Source organism: Rhipicephalus microplus, chromosome 1 (assembly GCF_043290135.1).
Source record: "Rhipicephalus microplus isolate Deutch F79 chromosome 1, USDA_Rmic, whole genome shotgun sequence".
Classification (NCBI taxonomy): domain Eukaryota; kingdom Metazoa; phylum Arthropoda; class Arachnida; order Ixodida; family Ixodidae; genus Rhipicephalus; species Rhipicephalus microplus.
Genome location: NC_134700.1, coordinates 171490661 through 171513645, shown reverse-complemented (window position 1 = coordinate 171513645; position 22985 = coordinate 171490661). Strand labels below are relative to the sequence as shown.

Below are 22985 nucleotides of genomic sequence, written 5' to 3'. Positions count from 1 at the left end.
AATCGAGACATTTGTTGGGGGTATGCATTCTTGTTCATAAGCAACCACTCCAGGAGTATCGACATCTTCTCCATGAGCTTTCCTACGCAGCTGAGAAGAGCAATGGGGCGATAGGAGTTGAGTTCCGTGGGAGGCTTGCCAGGCTTTAGAATAGGAATAACACTAGCTTGTTTCCAGGAAGGTTCAAGACGGCCACTCTCACATCTGACATTGAATATGGCAAGTAGACGCATCTTTGACTTATCGCCTAAATGGGTTAACAAAGCGTGGCTGACGCAATCAGGTCCAGGAGATGACGCCTTGTTCATCAGTGCCAAAGCACCAAGAAGTTCATGATAGTAAAAGGTTCATCTACCTCAATGGTGCTTGGCGGCGTTGAAACTTGTCGTGATGCACGAGGTAACGTTGCTAGAGCCGCTGCAGTGATCTTAGAGCAGAAAGCCTCCGCCATGTCCAACTCGCTGCTGTTACGAGACAAAGCAACTGAGCTGAAGGGATGCAGTTGGGTCGGTGGAGTTATCAGGCTACGAACAATACTCCATATTTTCGACAGCAACTTTCTTGGGTCTAGTTTTGAGCAGAAGAGCCGCCATGGCCTCTTATCTAGCTTGTTAATGTGGCATTTCATTCGTCTTTGTATTCGCCTGGCCTCACGAATGTCATCTGCAGACAATGTCCTACGAGCACGTCTTTCAGATCGGCGATGAATAGCTTGCAGCCTCTCATACTCCACGTCGACCATTGAGTGAATTTGAGGGGGTTCTAGATGCTTGGCGCTGCTTTGTTTTGCTCAATTCAGAGCAGTCACGAATTCTTCATACATCATTTCAGATGGCTCTGCGTCTTCGACTGCAACGTCATGTGCATTCCACTCAGTGCATCGAATCCTCCTTCGCTTCGTGTTTAGCGTAGGATAGCCCACTGAGATGTAGGTGCACGTGGTCACTCCCATGACTTTCGATATCAGCAAACCAGGTCGCCGTAGACATGAGGCAGGTGGAGATCATGGTGACGTTCAGGGCGCTGCATCGGCCGTTCCTAAAGAAGGTTGGCTGCCCATCATTAATAATCACGAGGTTGTTTCGATGTGCGATGCCAAAAAGGCGTCTACCGTGCACTGAAGTCATCCTGCTGCCCCAGGCTAGGTGATGTGCATTGAAGTCCCCTGTTAGTATGTGAGGTCTAGATGTTCCACTTATTATGTCCTGCAGTCTGTCCACATCGAATGTGGTTCGAGGTGGTATGTATGCCGCAATAACCGTAAATTGCAAAGTGTCCATCTTCATGAGAGGTGTGAGCACTTGGATTCAGCACCAGTTTCCGTCTCCGGAGTTCGGAGATACGTGTCGTGTCTGTGACTGCATGTAAGAAAATTGTGAATGCATGGATTCAGCGTGCCTATCTCGGGAGTTTGGACAACCACGTTGTGTTCTGCGACTGTCTGTCATTTAACTCGAACCTCCCTGCGCTGAGTATCAACGCAGAAGAAACCTATAGCATCTTCTAGCAACAACCTAGAAGCAACCATATTAGTTTTCAGAATCGTCCACTTTCGCTGTTTAAAGAATGGCGCAGCTTGGAGGAAACTTCGCCACTTTTTTCCCTCTCTGTTTTACTCACATGCTCTTTCTTTATCTCTTCGCATGTTTCACACTACCTCGGGGTACATGACCCATTTAGAGTCGAACATGGACATTATGAACTTCTAACGCCTGACGCAGTGCACAGAAACAAAGAACAAAAGAGAAAATTGTCAAGCCTGCGCCGAACGTGCGGCACAGTCACAACGAAACCTGGAAGAGTGGCCTTTCTAGAGCCCCCAATTTAAACACTCTTGTGGCAAATTCTGCAAGAACACTTGCATAGTAACTACGACGCCGTAAATCACAGTGATTTTTGTAAAGATTGGGGTGCCCTCTACGAGATTATTTGTCTTTCGGAAAAGCGTGGCCCATGCTTCGCACCTGTGACATTATGTTCACTTTGTTAATGCTGTGGCTGATGACGATGAAGAATTATGGCTGAACCTTTTTTTGTGTGTGTGACGGCTGGGTAGCACTGAACGACCCACTCTTTGCGATGTTCACATTATGTGGCGCCTAGTTGTTATTTTACTCATCTCAATTACACATTTTTACGAGATTCCTTTTCCGACATGAAGCCTGCATAGGTTGTGTTTGTAAATAACTTCCAAGCATCTGCGTTGCCCTGAATAGAATCGGCGTGGCTCCTCAGACCCCTGAGTAAGTATGAGCCATACTTAAAGGCATCATCATCATCATCACCATCGTCGTCGTCATTATCATCATCGTCGTCGTCGTCATCGTCGTTGTCGTCATCATTTGTGGAATACATGCATGAAGTTCCACGCAGAGGGCTAGGGTGCAATTATCTCCGAGACGTTTTTTTTTCTTATTTATTTCGTTCTTTTTTTCTTTCACGCTGTAGACTCTACGGACACCAGCAGACAACTTTGGATGTAGAAGGCAATTTCACAGGACCATTACTGAAGTCTTGTCGGATCGTCTCATCCTCTTGTCTCTATTTTCCGCAAGCGGTAAGATGACTATCACGTACAATGTTGCCCGGCTTGGTTTGTTTGAGCAAACGGGACCAACGCATGAAGCGGACACAGGTGTAGCACAAAAACGCAACCTTCATTTCACCTAACGACACAAAGAACAAAAAAAATCGGCAGGTCCCACGTACCTGGGAATCAACGTTATTCGAAGCATGCTGAGGGGTGGTGACCATGTTGCAATTTTTTTTATTGAGCGACACGTCATGAAATGACGCTAAATATATGTACAAATTGTCACGCACAGACATGTGTTGACGGGTGCAGATGTTCATATATAATCCTTTGTTTGCACTTGCGCAACGATGCCAACTGGAACATGCATATTAGCAGCACCAGAAGCTGATATGAAGCGCTGATGCTCGCGAAGATGCTGGCCCTGGACTCTGCTACACAAATCAACTTCAGCGCATGGCACCTAACCACAATTGACGTTAACCCGACGTGACGGTTGTATCAAAGGAGTATATATGCAATGTTTATAAAATTGGGTAGGCAGCACTGCAACCACTATTGACGTGTCACGAAGATTAGTGTCTATTTGAAAAGTAGTTCCCAGACCTGGCGTAGCTCTGTGGTAGAATGCTTCATTGTAACAAAATTCGTCCGTTCCATTCCAGCTGGAATCCTGACATTTATGCCATGCCTTCTTTGGTTTGACGCTACCGATGTCGGGCATTGCTTAACGCTCACACGTTAAAATTGCCCATGTGTGTTCTCGTCGTTCCTGCGCAGATACTACGTGTCAATCACCCGTGGCATATACCCGCATACCAGTGGCACATACCCGCCCGTGGGCATGTGCCACTGTCTTATGGGAAGTGTTTGATAACGTACGCGACGAGATTGTGACAGTATTCCTGCCTTGATTAACGCGTCATATTCGTCAAACCATCTTACCCTCTCATGCTAATTTTGGTTCATGCCAAGTTAAGAGGGTGACCACAAGAGAACCCAAACGTAAGCTGCTAGATAAGATGATAGATAGATAGATAGATAGATAGATAGATAGATAGATAGATAGATAGATAGATAGATAGATAGATAGATAGATAGATAGATAGATAGATAGATAGATAGATAGATAGATAGATAGATTTGATTGATATGTGGGGTTTAACGTCCCAAAACCACTATATGATTATGAGAGACGCCGTAGTGGAGGGCTCCGGAAATTTAGACCACCTGGGGTTCTTTAACGTGCACCCAAATCTGAGCACACGGGCCTACAACATTTCCGCCTCCATCGGAAATGCAGCCGCCGCAGCCGGGATTCGAACCCGCGCCCTGCGGGTCAGCAGCCGAGTACCTTAGCCACTAGACCACCGCGGCGGGGCATAGATAGATAGATAGATAGATAGATAGATAGATAGATAGATAGATAGATAGATAGATAGATAGATAGATAGATAGATAGATAGATAGATAGATAGATAGATAGATAGATAGATAGATAGATAGATAGATAGATAGATAGATAGATAGATAGATAGATAGATAGATAGATAGATAGATAGATAGATAGATAGATAGATAGATAGATAGATACGCTCAAAGTCGCCGAAGTTCGCTAAGAAATGCTTAGCATTTAAAACACATAAGTATGTATAACCCACTAGACATAAATAACTAGGTCACCAAAACACTATAGTTAAGTCCTAGCACGGCCAAGTCCTACGCGCATCCCTATGGTCCCACTCAGCAACTAACCTCTCTAGGACGAACGGGATGTAAGGCGTCGGCCGCTGACACCAGAGCGTCGCTCACCGCATCCGTCCATGCTGTTGTTCCTGCTGGGGTGATTGGGGGTGCGCGTATGACTTAGCCGTGCTGGGACTTGACTATATATTGTGTTTTGGGGACGCCTAGTTGTTTATAGATATTTTCAAGTATTTTGAGTTTCATCATCGTCATCATCAGCAGCAGCAGCAGCCTGACTACGTCCTCTGCAGGACAAAGGCCTCTCCCATGTTCCGCCAGTTAACCCGGTCCTGTGCTTGCTGCTGCCAATTTATACCCGCAAACTTCTTAATTTCATCTGCCCACCTAACCTTCTGTCTCCCCCAACCCGCTTGCCTTCTCTGGGAATCCAGTTAGTTACCCTTAATGACCAGTGGTTATCCTGTCCACGCGCTACATGCCCGGTCCATGTCCATTTCATCTTCTTGATTTCAACTATGATATCCTTAACCCCCGTTGGTTCCCTAATCCACTCTGCTCTCTTCTTGTCTCTTAAGGTTACACCTACCATTTTTCTTTCCATTGCTCGCTGCGTCGTCCTCAATTTAAGCCGAACCCTCTTTGTAAGTTTCCAGGTTTCTGCTCCATAGCTAAGTACCGGCAAGATACAGCTGTTATATACCATCCTTTTGAGGGATAGAGGCAATCTACCTGTCATGATATGAGAGTGCTTGCCAAATGTGCTTCACACCATTCTTATTCTTCTAGTTACTCACATCTCGTGGTTCGGCTCCGCAGTTATTACCTGCCCTAAGTAGACATAGTATTTTACAATTTGAAGTGCACTATTACCTATCCCGAAGCGCTGCTCTTTTTCGGAGGTTGTTGTACATTACTTTCATTTTCTGCAGATTAATTTTAAGACAAACCTTTCTGCTCTCCTTGTCTAAATCCATATAGTCATGATTTGCAATTCGTCCCCTTTGTTACTCAGCAACGCAATGTCATCGATGAAGCGCAGGTTACTAAGGTACTCTCTATTAACTCTTATCCCTAACTGTTCCCATTCAAGGCTTCTGAAAACCTCCTGTAAGCACGCGGTAAATAGCATTGGGGAGATTATGTCCCCCTGCCTTACATCCTTCTTGATTGGTATTCTGTTGCCTTCTTTATGAAGTTTATTTTGAGTTTACTTGTTTATGACTGTGTGTCTGCAATGAAGGTTTTGCTTTTGTACCCCACCTGTGCCCCCTTCATGCGTTCTTTCCGCTTGCTGAAACAATTCAAGCCGTGCGATATCGTACGTGACAATGACCTGCCACAAACGCGCCTAACTTTCAATTTGACTGAACTTCAGAAACTTTTGTTATCGTTGATTTGTATATTGTCGATATTTGTTTTTGTAGATGTTACCGAAATTCAAGCTGGTCGTACAAACATGTAGCTAAAGTAGCCTTTTAAGCGACAGCATGGATCGCATTTGGTTGCCACCACAAGACTTACTTTATCTCTTTCTTTCTTTCTTTCTTTCTTTCTTTCTTTCTTTCTTTCTTTCTTTCTTTCTTTCTTTCTTTCTTTCTTTCTTTCTTCCTTTCTTTCTTTCTTTCTTTCTTATTTATTTATTTATTTATTTATTTTAGTAAATCGTCAATTCAAGCTACAAGCTTCTGTTTCAGTACGCATGTACTATATCACCACTGTTGGGAAATCCCCTAGATGCTTTTTCATTGAGTTTCAATTGTCTCATTCAACAGGTCAAACCATGGAATACACAGCAAATGATTGAAATGAATGGGCCACTTAGTTCCAGCTATTTTCCAGTTTCGCAGTCGTCGTCAGACGCAGCTGCCACCGATAATGCATCGAGAAAAGACATCGCATTTGTTGTAGGCGGGGTTCACAAGACAACGTGACAAATCGCTCAACCGACCAAGAAGAACAAAAAAGGGAAACCTTAATCTCGTAGGATATTGTCTACGGCTCTCACCACTTTCAACAATGTACGCACGAAGATATCTACTCCATTTGCATAAACACAATTAACAATCACTACAATTGATTCACGTGACTTCGCGCGTCAGGGATCTCCTTATACTTGTTACTCTGTCACTGTGCATGGAATTGCGGTGTTATTCAACGCGCTTACGTTCTATGACAAAACATAGAGGGATGGATAACAAAATTGCGCTAAAATAATGACGACCAAAGATTGCAAGAATGCTACTCTTTCAGTCAGTGACTACGCTTAATTCACCTCACAAAGAATACGTTATCTTTATGTGCGTCATCTTACTGAACCGTATTAGCTTCGCCTTGCATTTTTTGCCATTTAAATGGCGCCATTTAATGGTAGCATGTCAAATATGCACGCCAAAGAGCTGCCGCGCACGCAGACTGCATGCCCGCTTCGTTCGCAGCACTTTTGCTTTTATCATTCTCTGTTTCATTTTCTTGCTACGTCATCCGTAGTGATATTTTTTCTTATTTTGCAAGGCTGTGTGGTTGGGGGAGGGCAAGGGATGAATGGTATAATTCACATATTCATTTATTCATATATGGGTTTTAACATCCCAAAATCACCATATGATTTTGAGCGACACCGTTAGTAAAGGACTCTGGAAATTTCGACCACTTGGGGTTCTTAAACGTGCACCCAAGCCTGAACACACGGGCCTACAGCATTTTCGCCTTTATCGAAAATGCAGCCGAGCCGCAACCGGGATTCGATCCAACGACCTGCGGGTCAGCAGCCGAGTACCTTAGCTACTAGGCCACATAATTCATATATTGCGCTTGGGTGAAAAGCTCGGAAAATACCGTACACGGAAATGATCTTCCACGTGCGTTTTGATTATCAGAGAAAAAGCATGAAACGCCGCGCACAACAGACTGGCGCAGCATCTCTCATTGATGGAGCTCTGAAATATCTTTGGAACAGCGGGCTCATCTGCAGACCTGACGCGTTGACACTATACGACGAAAAGTATACTTATTGTTCAGATTTTAAGTCTCTAAACCGTCATGTGATCACGAGGGACGATGTATAGGGAAGAACTCTGGAAACTTTGACCACCTGGGCCTCTTTATGTGCGCCTAAGTACACGGGCTATGTCATTTCGCCTCCATAGGAATGCGGCCGCCGCTCGCGGGATTCGATCCCACGACCTTAGGGTCAGCAGTCGAGAACTTTAGCCGCTAGTCAACCACGGCGGGCACCGCGTATACTACGCCTTTTAGCGCCACGTAGCGTCGGCCCAGCGTCGCGCTGCACCGAGACAACGACACCGCGAAGGCACGCAAATGAGGAAGTGAAACCGTGACCTAGACGCGATGCGCGCGAATTGTTCAGGCCAGGTGTCTTCACGGGCAACACTCTTTCTTTGTTTATTTCTTTTACTCCCTCACCCGCTCGCAAACTCCAAACGCCTGTTCCTCGTCCACCCCCCCCCCACCTTTTTTCCCCTCTGCTGTTTCTTTCTTTACATAATGAGCTCTGCGTAGGACAGTTTAATTCAGCTGCCACCGGGGCGCATTAGATCTCTCGCCCACGGCGCTAAGCTTACGACCGTTCGCACACGCAAGCACACACACGCACATGAAGTCGGTCGCACAGAACGTGAATGCGAACGCGGATGGCTGGTCGGTGAACTGCGCAGCGCGCGCAGGCCTGGGGCGCAGCGGGTGGGCACTGTTCCGTGCAGTGCGCATCCCCCCCCCCCCCCCCGCCCGCTGTTACAAAAGCCAAGAAGTGGCGAAACCCGCAACAATGGCCGACGGGCGGTTTATCTGCGCGCCGCCAACCGTGACCTCCGCCGAGTGCAGTGCATACGTGAAAAGGCCCGCCGGCGTTATGTGCGCGCGAGGCCGACCGTGCATGGTGAACTGGCTGCGGCAACAGCGTGCGAAGAGATATAAAGGGGGTCGCTGCTAAGTGCCCCGTCTTTAAAGGACGATTGCATAGCCATAGTACTCAACGAGTCTTTTGTCATAAAAAAAACATGAAACAAACAGTCTTTTTTTTTTTCACACTAGTACAAGTGAACCGCAGAACGAGGGTTTCTCGGTCTACGGGACATTGTTCGGCAAACACGCTGCTACTGGTAATGAACGACCTAAAGACATGTCTCAGGGCGCTCTTGGTTGTTGGAACAAGATAAGGGCTTCGAGGTTTGTTACGCAAGCCGAGTTTAAAACTAATAGACGGCGGAGGCTCGCACGGGCACTCGGAGGCAGACAGGCAAAAAAGCAGAACAAAGTGTGCAAAGAGGTCGGCACTGCAGGGAAGCGTTCACTCTAGCCGGCTACTGCGTAAACGTAAGAGGAACCTAGATGGAGAAAGAATTGTGGCGTACGAGTAATCGTGCGATAACACAGCATCCACACTCCAAGAAAGTTATGAAATATTGAATGTACAGCGATGTTACGCTATAAAAAGATAGTGACACTATATATATATATATATATATATATATATATATATATATATATATATATATATATATATATATATATATATATATATATATATATCACCTGCACAGTGTGTCGAAAAGGATTTGGTATGCCTGCGTCGTGTCGTGGCAGATAAAGTAGCAAAAGCGTGCGCAGGGATCACCTTCAGGGAATGGAGAGAGTGAAGGTTTGTTGCAGCGATCCCCCATCCCTATAATGTTATTTATATATGTGGCTGGCTTTGCGCCCCTCTCTCAATCCATCCCTATAATGTCATTCTACGGAGCAATACTTCTTTGCAGACTATATTTGTTTCATACTTGAAAACTCGCCTTGCTGCGCAAGCTGAAGGAAAACGAGAAGGGAGACAAGAAACAGTGCTCTTCCCTGTCTTCCTTCAAGTTGGGCAGTAAGTTGAGTTGTCAGTGTATGGGGCTGACTATGCACCCCCCCCCCCCTCTCAACCTCGACCCCCTCCCCCGTGCACACACCTGTGTAAAGCAGGGAGTAGAGGCTGTAGTCATGCGATGCAAAGGGAGGATAGCCGGTTGTAGAACAGTGCACTGTCTGCTTCCAATGAAAGGAGAACAGCGGCAAGCATTAGAAATAGAATAGTTCACGCCGTCCGGTAATTCCCATTGACAGGCGCACAGCACTCCGGTTTGGTAACACTACGCATGCCGATGGAAATCAATGGACGATGCGCACTATATAGCCTACCTTGCCGCTGTTCGTGTTTCATTTAACGTCTATCGTTGATTGATATCTGGGCTCCACAAATTTCGACCACCTGGGTGGTCGCAATTTTCAAGTGGGATGCTGAACAAGTCCAATTGCTGTGCGATGTGACATTGGCAGGACGTTGAATAAAGATTTACTGACTGATCGCTGAGCCCTAGTACTGGCACCTAGCAAATATTTAGGTAAGCAGCCAACTGAATGTTAAACTGCTTAAGGACAAGTCTCATCACGTCTATAGGATGCTACTGCCTTTAGCAAGCACTCTCTCATCACATTTATGGTGCGTTCAAAACAAGTGCCTTTCCCACTTATCTTCATTAGACCCAGATTGCGACAGCTGAATCTGCCCTATACTTGCAAGTTTGTAACCTTCTCATGCCACTCTCGCCACTACGTACACGGCACTTATTTTGTGAATCAGACACGTCATCTTAGTATGTGCCAGTCACTTGCATCCACTACAACTGGGTTGCGCAGAGGAACTACAGCTGAACCCTTTTATAAAAGACACTGATGTAACAGACGATTGGCTATAAAAGACACCAGTGTGCTTGCATAAAAATAGGGGTTGATATAAAAGGCACAGTATGTTGTACCTTGCTTATGAGAGACACCTCATATCAAAGACAGGAATCGCTCCCCAGTGCGTGTCCCCTACAGAGGGGTTCAACTGTATTAATTCATAATGCTAAGTCCAATAAGCTAGCTTATTGCCAATAGAATTTCAATTGTAAATTATACAGTAATAATCCAAAAGAATTATCTTCCCTAATGCTGTCAAAGGAGAAGGCCTGCACTACATCATTTTCAGTACGCATGCAACTCACGCACGTGAAAGAAAGAAGTGAAAATCTAAGGGCTCGTGCTTCTTTCTCAGAAACAATATAATTAAAAACTGGGTTCTTTAACGTGCACCCAAATCTGAGCACACAGGCCTACAACATTTCCTCCTCCATGGGAAATGCAGCCGCCGCAGCCGGGATTCGATCTCGTGACTTGCGGGTCATCAGCCGAGTACTTTGACCACTAGACCACCGTGGCGGGGCGCCGTCTATTGTACAAGAAATAGTCTTGTAAAATAATGCGTGGCTGTAGAGTCAACATCTGAGGTCGCATTCTTATGTATACCTTACTTCACCAGCCCGTGTTTATGGTTGTGTGACCAATAGTGTGGTTGCACGTGCGCGCTAGTTAAGAATGCCTAACCACCAGTATACCAGAGCTCCTCGTTTATTGGCGGAGGGTGTTTCATTTATATGCTTCCTATAGTTTATGGTTACTGTTCTAGTTTTAGTACGGTCTACCTCCCTTGTGGAATTCATTCTTGCGGTTCGGACAAAGATTATCTGAATTTCGTACAAAGTCACAGTAAATGCGCAGGCGACCTTCGATGTTTATGTGGTTTCAGGCGAATAAACAAGAAAGATAATCTATAGCCACATCATATATGTTATGTACACGCGATAAATTCAATGCTCGCTCTGGTATAATGTAAGAGGCTACACCACAACAAAGGGAACACAATCCACCGCTTTCTTTGCGCGTGAATAGTTCCGGAGAAAATGTCGATGTTTCTGGTTCACAGGCTAATTCAACGAAATTATTTGTTGCCGATGGCGCTGTATTCTCATTGTGAAAAAAATTGCAGATCCCACGTGCTATGGGAATCGTTTATATGCGAAGCGTGAATGACGAAGGTTAATATGTCACTTTAAAATGAGCACAACATTACGAGGCGGAGGTAAATTATGCCGTACATGACTTTTATGTCATGATTATCACGTTTGGACGCGTGATTTACCTTCGTCACCTATTCACGTCACCTGATACCAGATTTGGTACATGTGCAGCTAGCGAAACGGCCATGAGCACGCTATGAGCATAGCATGCAGTCATGTTTTACATGACACGAATATGATGATTATCATGTCTGTACGTGTCACATACCTTCGTCGGCCATTCACGTTCCGTAATTCCCAACTTGGTATATGTGAAGCTAGCGAAACGGCGGTGAGCGCACACTGGGCGCAGCGACGCTATATACGCTGACTATGCATTGCTTTGGGGTAACAGTGAATAGGTGAACAGTGAACGCGACATGCTGCATTTCGAGGTGAAGACGTTACCTAGACAGCACCGCGTCTGCTTAGCTTCGTGACGGAAGGACGCCAGGCACGCTCAAAGACGCATGCGTCATAGCAACGCCGCGCGGCCTGCGCCTGCGCAGATCGGCGCCTGGCGTGGCATCACCGGCGTGACGCGACAAAACGAACGCCGGCACGCACGCGCGTCGGGTCACTCATGTTTTCACATGACACGCATCTCATGATTACCATGTTTGCACCAATCACATACCTTCGTCATTCATTCGCGTCCCGTAACACCAAGTTTGGTGTATGGGAAGCTAGCGAAACGACTGCGAGCGTACCAGGAGCGTGACGCGTAGTCATGACTTACATGACATACACGTCATGATTTTTACGTTAGGGTCTGTCACTTGTGTTTGGCCATGCAGTCACGTCATACCACGCCAATTTCACAACATTTCATGTGAACGAAACCACGGCAAGAGCTGCAAGACCACAAAATGTAAGTTATGACACTAATGAATGACTAGTCAATTATGCTTGATTCATTGATATGTAGGGTTTAACGTCCCAAAACCACTCTATGATTATGAGAGACGCCGTAGTGGAGGGCTCCCGAAATTTAGACCACCTGGGGTTCTTTAACGTGCACCCAAATCTGAGTACACGGGCCTACAACATTTCCGCCTCCATCGGAAATGCAGCCGCCGCAGCCGGGATTCGAACCCGCGTCCTGCGGGTCAGCAGCCGAGTACCTTAGCCACTAGACCACCGCGGCGGGGCAATTATGCTTGTCATACAGTCATGTTATGTCATACTAAATTTGGTATTGATGGCAATAACTAAACGGCCAGAAGAGCTAAAGGTCGTAGATAGATAGATAGATAGATAGATAGATAGATAGATAGATAGATAGATAGATAGATAGATAGATAGATAGATAGATAGATAGATAGATAGATAGATAGATAGATAGATAGATAGATAGATAGATAGATAGATAGATAGATAGATAGATAGATAGATAGATAGATAGATAGATAGATAGATAGATAGATAGATAGATAGATAGATAGATAGATAGATAGATAGATAGATTCAAAGTCGCCGAAGTTCGCAAAAAGATGCTTCGCATTTGATAAGGATTCAGCTAGAAGACTGTTATGATTTCCACTGCCAGGCTCAGTTATAATGCACCTAGTTTTGTGCCTACATCCTTTCTCTCTAGAATCCTGAGTAAGCCTATATACAACAATATTTATTGTTAAAACTTAGCCAATGTATCGTAAGCCGAGTTCAAGGTGAAAGCAGGGCTTTAAAGGGCCCGTAAACTACCCAGAGGTCGAAATTCAGTTGTGGTGGGGAAATTATGCACGAGTGCACAACGAATACGCAGCTGTGAGACTTTTTCGGAACGGTGCAGTAATAGCGGAGCTTTAGACGCGTTTCATTACCGAAACCGTGGTGGTGGTGGTAGTGGTTACAATGAAGAGGAAAAAGGCACCTAATTTCTGTCTGCCTTCAGGCGACACGGCGCAGTGCCTTATAGGGGTGGGGGGAAGGAGGGATAAAAAGAATAGAAGGAAAGTAGAAGCAGAAGAAGACAGCCAACGAGAGGAAAAAGAAGGAGATAGGAAAGTGGGGATCCGGTCGAAGCAGTCCAAGGGCGGGGTGCCACAATGCGAGAGCTACACGGCATCAGGAGACCGCGGAGGGCGAACCAGTCGGCGGGAGCTACGCTGAAGTCGGAGATCGCGAGGGCACAACCGTCCAGCTTGAAATCCTGCGAGCGAATCCCCGAAACCGTGACGACCAACACCTTTCGCTCTCTGCTACGCTTCCGTCCGCTGGTATCCTCTCCCACGTGCTTTGCTTTCTCGCTGAGCACCCCTCCCATGCACCTCCTAATCTTGCGTGGCATACGTCATCGCTGACGCACTGCTCGAAACACCCTCTACTTCCGGTTGCCGTGACTCCAGCAGTCGACTCCGTCAGTTGCGTTGTAGCTGCGTGCTTGTTGGCGAACCGTGGCTGCCGTAATCGCGCCGGTATGGACCCTGCGTTGCGAGCGTGCTTTCAAAGTATCGCCGACGCGGTGGACACGCCGTGCCCCGCACGTGTTGCACGCACGCTGGCAACCCGACGAACAACAACAAGCAGCGCGGACAGCTGCTTGCAGACTGACCGGAAGTCGTGAGCTTTTCCTCGACCAATCACGGCATATTTGGCATATTTGGCTCGGCGCGTCAGAGATGTGACCAGGCGCGTCACGCGGAGGCCCGAAAGGCCAGGAAAGAAGGAGGGATTGTTTCTTGGAATGTGTGGCGCGCTGGCGGCTCGTATCGCTGACACGTGTAGAATCGTTGATCGCGATGGCATTCTGCACACGATGTGCGTGTTTACTTAAAATTCTTGTAAAAATATCGGAGGGAGTTTACGTGTCCTTCAAGGATTTAGAACAGCGCACGTGCATCATCTAGACCTTGAGCAATCTGTAGCAGCCCCCGAGGAACTCCTAAGTTACGAACGCTAGTAGGACTGCAAACAATGAGTTATCCTTGCATGAGTGCAACAGTGCACGCGTCCATACTCGTCATAAACGCGTCAGTGCACGCCGGTTCCATAATGGTGCCTTATTTCCGGTGGCCCCACAACCTCATGAGTTAACTTTGGAAATGGTCCGAGGCTGCTCGGTGGGAGGAAGTCGCTCCCAGCGGCATTGCAATCATGTCCAGACGCTGGCTGTGGCATCTTATATTTGTCAATTGCGAAGACAATGTCTGACTGACACATAATCTCAAAAAATGGTTCAATTTCCTAGACAGCAGTCTTGCTTATAAGAGAACGTCATGGTTTGACTTGCATTCGTTATGCTCCTCCATGCAGGTAGCTACATTAGAACGAGGATGGGGTCGGTTGCTCGACACAAGCAGGTGCAGCCTGGCGCTCCGGTAGAAGCGAGACAGCGGCTGTCAGCGGCTGGCCGTTGACAGCGTCTCGGCCATGCGGCTGGTGCGGACGCCTTGCGGCCGCCGGTTACGGCGCTGTCCGGCGTTGGTGGCCGCAGCACTGACCTCCGTGGCGCTACTGCTGGTGGCGACAAGGCATGGCACCCTCTGGACTGGTGAGCACGACGACCAGGACCCCGACGTGCGTCAGTGGATTCGCAGAGACTCGCGACAAAAGGAGTACATCAACCGTAGAGGCATACACGTCATCGTAGGACACTACATGGGCAAGGGCCTGCCGTGGGAAGCTACGCCTAACCTTACCGACGGTATGCACGACTCTGCCTCAATCTCTCATGGTGTGCGCGTTGAAGACCACATGATAGCGTGTCCCGTCTGACGTACGAGCAGTAGTACCAAGAAACCCATCCAAGGGCCGCAATGACCATAGGCGTACACCACCTCCGTCAAGTAAGGGGTAGGGGGCGAAGTTTAACTTCAGCGGCGCTGATCGGTAAAGGTATATTTTACCAATCAAGTCCGAAAGAAAGCAAGCTTCACAATGAATACAAAAATAAAAATGGAGTGAGGACGAGCTTCTCACACAACACATTTGGTCTATGGCTTTTCGGAAGTAACGCTCGGAGTGAACAGCTCTAAATTGTTTATAAGGGGCCTTCGGTTAGTAGCATTGTTAAAAACAAGCATGGCCATAACCCTGCACATAACACAATGATGATACAGGTCCGAATGAACAAAGATACGAGCAGACTCGGCGCCTATCTTTAATGATTGGAGAGAGGTGCACCCTCGCCTCCCCCACCCCCTTGCACGCACACCTATGGCAATAAGACTGTAGTTGATGCTGCACAAAACGCATGAGGTACCACGCCGTGCTGAGTCCGGATCCAATATCATATTCTTGGGAACCGAAGGCTGCCCATTAGGTTCGACTCTTGCAGCGTGGTAATCTTTGTTCCGCATACTCTAACCTGACCGGGTGGTAATGTTCACCTAAGTTAAAAATAGGGCTACAAGTTATTATTCTTCAAGTACAAGAAAACGCAATACCTTTCCTATACAGCAAAAAATAGGGGGTGAAAGACGTGCAGCGGCTGGTTGAGAGAGCTTATTTTTGAAGAACTGTGCAGCCTGATAAAAACACCAGTGTTTTGACATCTGATTTGAACACATACCATTGAGAAAAAAATTAAATGCATATCGATGAAGTAAATCTTGATGAATGGGGCGAAGCGTCCTCTGTCTGTCTGTCTGTCTGTCTGTCTGTCTGTCTGTCTGTCTGTCTGTCTGTCTGTCTGTCTGTCTGTCTGTCTGTCTGTCTGTCTGTCTGTCTGTCTGTCTGTCTGTCTGTCTGTCTGTCTGTCTGTCTGTCTGTCTGTCTGTCTGTCTGTCTGTCTGTCAACTATACTAAATCGTCAGCTATTGTATACAAGAACCACTAACGCCATCTAGTGATAATATTTCCAAGAACATTTACACACAACGCCCTCTCTTGACCAATTCTTAAATTAGAGGTGCCTACATGGTACTACTACAGAGGAGGGAACGACCCAGACCCTAAGGAGCTTAGCTCTAAAAGGAAGTCATTGCATAATGTTCGATTTCACTTGCCAAGTAAATGGTATGCTTGTGCTGCCACGGATGGACGGTTGACTGGTCATGCGGAGCTATAATAAAGGAGGCAGGAAGAGAGGGGGGCGGAAGAGGAGAGGCGTAGGCGTGACAGGTAGCGAGGCCAGCGTGGCGTTCATGCAGGAGTTTTTCAAAGAGTTAAGTGTTTCAGAAGTCTATACGCAAGAAATGGGAACTGTTTCTCTTTTTTTCTGCTCTAATAGCGCTAGGAGGACAACAAGGCACTCAAGGTCACGGAAGACTCAAGCCCTCTACAACGTAAAACATTGTTCAATAAAATAAGTTTTAAGTATCCTCGGCACTCTAGTCCCCGGCATCCTCGGTACTCTAGTCCCCGATAAAAAGTTTTAAAAGGGAATACTTGCTTTTCCTTTATCTGCGAACAATCAAGCCAAACAACTCCGTGCAGATTTAACAAAAGACGCTGTGTTACGCTTATAACAAAATTGGGGTTTCATAAAATGCTCAATTATATTTTATAGCAATAAATGTGACGTGACTTTCATGATACACCTTTCCTCCCTTCCATACGCCGTCACATTACGGCTTAAATACAAAACAAGTGCTGCTTAATGTACACTACTTGTGCAAAACTCACTCTAATGCGGATTGCCGAGAAATATGCTTCATTAAAAAAATCACAGCATATTCGCGGACCAAATGACGATGAGTGGGGTGAACCGTCCATCCGTCCGTTTGTGCATCTGTCCGTCCGTTCAACCGTGGGTCGATCTGTCCGTCCGTGCGTCTGTCCGTATGTCTGTCCGTATGTCTGCCTGTATGTCCGTCCGTCCAGTGAACACTCCATGTGCCACCATCACACATCTTTTCATCATATATAGATTATATACAAGCCCCGCCATCTAGTGAACATTCCAATAACTAAACCTCCTGTGGCACATACCCAATAGAGGTGGTTACTACAGAGGACGATCGGGTGACGGCTCAAGGAGCTTCGCCCCTAAAAAAAAAACTCACAAGGTCTGCAATGAACTTACCTAATATTATTTCATTTAAAAGTTAATAAACAACGCACAAGTGCGTTTAATATCGCTTCTTCAACCACAGAAATACTCAACGCCAACGACTTCGCACCGGAGAAGAACGCCGGCGCCGATGGCCAGGCCGTGATGGTGTTGCCCCACGAGCAGGCTCGCAGCAAGCTTCTCTTTCACGTGAACAAGTTCAATCTTCTAGTCAGCGACAGGATTCCACTGAACAGGTCTCTTGCCGACGCCAGGAAAGGGAGGTATGAGCACCGCGCACTATCAACAACGATTATTTTTACCTACGAATACTAGTTATAGTATGTAATACTATCTTGAACAGACGTATTTCACTTTTCCTTCTTACTTGATGCTATTTTATTACGTAGTGAACTACCGAATGATGTCGTAAAGAAGAACAAAAAAAAACTTTTACTGATTCTGAGGTTCCTCGAGAATTTGGCTTTGTGTTTACTTTGTTAGTTATTTCTTAGTCACTGTAGTTCGGCTTCAAATGTTATATGGGTTCCCATAAGAGTTGTAACAGACATTATGAACTGCAAATACACATAACCATGTTCTTACTGTGACTATTTTATTAGAAACGTCATTAAAACAAAAGTTATCACACAACTTCACAAAAGTTATCAGAGAGTTTGAGAATTGGGAGCCCAAGACACGGGGTCCTCAAGCTGCATTGCGTTGGTCGCTCTTGCGTTCCGAGGCTCAGCAGAGTTTCAGAAACGGGTCGAACGCAGGGTGCGTTGGGTCAAAAGCACGGGGCGCCACACGTGGCCAAATAAAAAAAAATATGCGAGACGCGGGCCATACGGCACCGCAGCTCGCGCTGCATCTGCTTTGTCTCGCTGGCGACCCAAGACGCCTTGGGGCCCCACGCTAGTTTTCGATTTTTGGGCCTTTGGTCAACACGAACGCATGAGCCCAAGATTGGCTTCGGTTCTGCGCATGCCTCCTGGTACGTCGCAAGCTTCTTGGGTCTCCAAGCTCCTTGGGGCCTCAATTTTCGAACTGCCTAAGGTGTAATTCAATTATTGGCACCCATCCTGTAATGACCTTCGACACAGGGCCAACAGTATGACTAAATAAATAAATCATTTACACAACCTCATCCTACACAACATTAGCATGTCATAGACGCAAGTTGTCAGCGTCCGCTCTTAAGCGGTCGATTTTGCAATTAATTAGAGCCGAAACACAGGCAACAGAGCGATACTTTGGACGTTCGAGAAGCAAGGAATCCTCCTTGCTTATTCCTGTCCATGCCTTTCTTCTCTGTGTATGCCTATGTCTGGGCCTCTTTCGCTGCCGTATTCCCCACTTGGTCAACAGAGGTGGGAGTTTTGCGGACGACTTCCACGCAAATTAGTTCACAACTATTTTTCCTCTATCATTTCTTCGCGTGTGTGCCACATAGATACCATCGACGGGTTCTACCATCGACGGGTTCTCGCGGTCGGTGTCGCCGTCGTGTTTCTTATTATCCTGCCACGTGCACCTTGTCTGTTTTCCCTTCCGCAGCTGCAAGAAACTGTGGTACAACGTGAGCGCACTTCCTGACACATCCATCATCATCGTATTCCACAACGAGGCCTGGTCGACCTTGCTTCGGACGGTGCACTCGGTCATCGACCGATCGCCGCGGAGGTTGCTGCGAGAGATACTGCTCGTCGACGACGCCAGCGAGAGAAGTGAGTCACATCGGCGTCTCACTGTACGTAGAGCTTTCGTCTAGAGTTCACGTCACCATCGTCATCACAGGCGTGCGCACGAGGAGAAAAAGTAGGGGGTAAGGGGGCTAGGCGGCCGCCGTCTCTAGTCACCTATAGGGCGGCTCGAAGTCTGCCCAATTCTTTTCCTCAGTAGCAGGTGTCCCATGATTTCTTAAGCACCAGAGTTTTAGCCACAGAGGTTCTGGGCAATAATGGCGTTCGAGGCTTCCTGACGTTGCATTTATTGTGAAGCGCACATTCTTTTAGGCTCGACTGACGGGAATGAAGAGGGGGAGGAGGGCCGCTGCGATAAAACTCCCCCTCCCCCATAGTAAGGCACCCCGTGCACGCATATGGTCGCCAGAGTGCTTAAACACTCACACTCAGTCCTGTGTGTCGGGCTAGATCTTTAGGAGAAAGTTCTTACGACCAAGACCACATTATGGCGAAACATTTAGCGCAATCACCTAAGAACAACCATGTTGATCACAAAAAAGGAACCTTACGATCTATGTGATGTATACTCAGGCCCTCATTCGCAAGAATTAAGCTATAATTATATGCAACGTATGCTGACAGTACTGGTGATTTTCGACAAGATTAGCCTGCTAGAGGTGGCCGACAATTGCTCACTGTGCTGTGAGCAACCTATGTGCTGCAGAGTACATGACTCAAATGAACTGCATGATTTAGCTCCACTGCCGCGTTCTAAGATATACCGAAATGAGAACGTCAGTTCATACTAACACGATTCATCCATCAGATAGGTAACCCGAACGTAGTACTTCGTACCGATGAAAGGGTAAATATGCTCCTTTGAGGATAGTGACTCAGGATAGTTCCACCAGTGGAGGTTAAGGCTGTTGGTAGATTGCCAAGGGTGTCAGGCATATCTAGTATAGTTTCGTTTACTCGATGTGAGAGGGCAGAGTCGGAAGAGGAGCTGACCGACTCTTAAGTCATATCACGTTTATATCGCTCATATTGTACGGGTTTGTACACCAACTCCGCCTTTTATGCGATATATATATAGCCCGGCCCTACTCATTACATTCACAAACACAATCTCCGGTCAAGCAGGACTGACCCGACTTTGTCAGGTTTGTGCTGACAAAACGCAACTGATCCGACGCGCAGCATTCCTGAAGGAGCCCCTGGACAGGCACGTGTCGCGACTGCCGGTGCCGACGCGCGTGCTGCGCTCCGCCAACCGGACGGGCCTGATCAGGGCTCGCCTGCTGGGAGCGGCTCACGCCAAGGGCCAGGTGCTCACGTTCCTCGACGCCCACTGCGAGTGCACCAAGGGCTGGCTCGAACCGCTGCTCGCAAGGATCGCCGAGGACAGGTACACAGGCATCGATACCAATCACAGACGTTCCACTCATACGCTAGCGCAATACAGCTACAGCTCAACGTATATGAAGCATGTTGCAATTTGGCAATTGCAGTATGTGTCGTAAAGCGGGTTGTTTAACTATTAGTTAGCGAACTGCAGTTAATTACACGATTGTGTTTTAATCACTTTCTTGTAAGTAATCGGAGTAATTAAGATAAGGACAGTTTCGTCATCTGACACAAGTGATATTTTTTTTAAATTCTGTATTCTAATAACAAAAATGCTCTTTACAAAGTGTTTCAGCTAACCCGCACTTAACTTTAAAAACAAAACAAAAGCAAACGCGTGTGCTACGCGTGTATAATTAACTCCGTATTGTTCGGACCTGTACACAGTGCTTCAGGATAGTTTGTTCACACCTGCTAAGCTGGGCTATTAATAAATATTACTTAATTACCTTTTTATTTTTTAAAAACGCCAGCGCGAACTTTTCACTGCAGAAGTTGTACCACTTCTTATGAAACCTCGGAATTTTCTGTGCATGCTAAGACGCCTGCCAATCTGATACGCAGGGTAATTAATCAAGATCATTTAATTAACCCTTACACTAACAACTCTAACGAATAAGATTTTCAGTGCATAAGTTGCAACGTTTCTTCAGCAATGTCGAATTATTTATTCTATACTAAGACAGCATCCTGTTTAGTTTTCTTCCTACTTTTCTTTAGAATGCACGACAGTAGATAACCCATAACTTGGCGCAAGTTGGTTGGAGCAATCCGCATAAACAGGGTGGAGCGCAACGTACCTTATCTTGCAACTACTCGTTTAATGCAGCAAGCAATAATACATAAGTTACTTTCTGTCTGAAGTACAGATTACGCTATGCTATACTTCTCAGGACACGAGTGGTGTGCCCCGTGATCGACATCATCAACGATGAGACATTCGCGTACGTGCGTAGCTTCGAGATGCACTGGGGAGCGTTCAACTGGGAGATGCACTTCCGCTGGTTCCCCGTCGGACAGAGGGAGCTCAAGCGAAGAAAAGGGAACTCGACGATGCCTTTCAGGTAAGCCGAGATGCCTCTTCCTCGGCTTCAACGATTTGTGCGAGGTGTGAAGCCATACGCGTGTAGAGATACGAACTATTTTCGTGGAAACTGGCCAGGCACGCAAACAGGTCACGCCCTCTTGTGCAGCTACAGTTCTCTCCTGAACGGATGTAACCATTTAGAGTAAAAGGATAGGCGGCGCCAAGCTCCTGCGAGAAGGGTATACACCGTACGAGAGTGGAGAGTGGAGTTCGTCTAAATGTCAAAGCCTGAATAAATATTTTTAAGCGAACCTTGTATGACTCACATATTTTGGCGTCGTGTGCAAAAAAAAAACAGAAAAAAACCCGGCGCCGGTTAGCGTACACCAATGCGCCCTTAGAAGGCGTGTGCGCCGTTTTGCAACAATTAATACCCTCTCGATCGCAGGCTCTCCACGATCAGCTGTTTCTGATATGGCAATCGCATCTTTTGTCGACAACATTTGTCATTTTACGTTGTCGCGTTTCACTGTTGCCTGGATATGAACCCGCGACCTTTTTTCTTGCCCTGAGCAAGAGAAGTGTTGCGCTGCTAAAAACATCAATGAAGATCCAATTCCCAGAATGGAAGAAGGAAAGAGAAGAGAGCACTGTGCACTAAAGAAGGAAAAAAAATAACCAGCTTTTCAAAGATTCTCGTCGTCTACTGAACAATCGCTCGTTTACATTGCAAAAGTCTTCCCAAGGCAGCCGCTCGTAATATGCAAACAGAAGGTAACCAGGAATCTCCAGTAGTGAGATGACATGTAGGCAGTACTATATTTGGTTAAACATGGTAATTTTTGTGCTACTGAGTACATAAAGGGAACGACACAAGTGATCAACAGCAGTAGTGACGAGTAGAGTGAGCAAGTTTTATTGAATTGTTCTTGTTTTAAAGTACGTAATTGAGTTTTGCGCACGTTCATGCCATCACATGGGTTGTGTTTTGAATTCAACGATGTGCACACGTTGCCGTGTTGTTATTAACGTTAAAGAAACGTCCGAAACATCTGCGCAGGACGCCCGTAATGGCGGGTGGCCTGTTCTCCATCGAGAGGGACTACTTCTACGAGATGGGCTCGTACGACGACCAGATGGACATCTGGGGAGGAGAGAACATGGAAATATCCTTCAGGGTAAGCGAGGATGTATGCAACAGTATGAGACAATGTGTGCAGGATTGGGGATTTCGAGCTGTCCTATCGATGGCGCCGTATTTTGAAGAATACAGATGGAGGGGGGAGTGATGTGTAGCATCTTTTATTGACTGCCGACTTAACGGAAACAAAAAGAAATAATGCAATGAAGCGTTCAAGAACATTGCAGCGGTCACCAAGTGGAAGGACGACACAAAACAAAAAGACATGTGGAAGCGCTGAGCTTCTATTAACGTTTGTTGTGGAACGAAGTCGCATGCGACAAAAGGTGCGTAATGAAGCAACTTCGTTCTATAACAACCGTCCGTTTAAGTTCAACTCTTGCATATGTGACTTTTTTTTTCGTGCCGTCCTTTCTACCGGTGTGTGATGCCATATGCAATTGCGATCAATCAATTAACCCACCAGTGCGTTTTATGGAGTGACACGCTCGCAGTCATAAACTTCGCGGCAAGTGCTATCGTACTAATGGCGTTAATGAATGGAAACACGTTGACATTATGCAGAAAAAAAAAGAGTGCCGCTTGCCACGCAAAATGATGAAAATGGGACCGTTAAAA

At 46.5% G+C, this 22985-nt stretch overlaps 1 protein-coding gene across 1 annotated transcript in view; it reads left to right on the top strand.

The window, feature by feature from the left end:
- LOC119178333 (polypeptide N-acetylgalactosaminyltransferase 1) overlaps nt 1–22985 on the top strand; it is a 51271-nt gene that overhangs the window by 6457 nt on the left and 21829 nt on the right. The window contains exons 2-7 of the mRNA XM_037429522.2: nt 14425–14815; nt 17208–17388; nt 18665–18834; nt 19993–20200; nt 21093–21263; nt 22287–22404. Coding sequence (XP_037285419.2) covers nt 14542–14815; nt 17208–17388; nt 18665–18834; nt 19993–20200; nt 21093–21263; nt 22287–22404 — 1122 coding nt within the window. The 5' untranslated portion in view covers nt 14425–14541. The remainder of the gene's footprint in view (nt 1–14424; nt 14816–17207; nt 17389–18664; nt 18835–19992; nt 20201–21092; nt 21264–22286; nt 22405–22985) is intronic.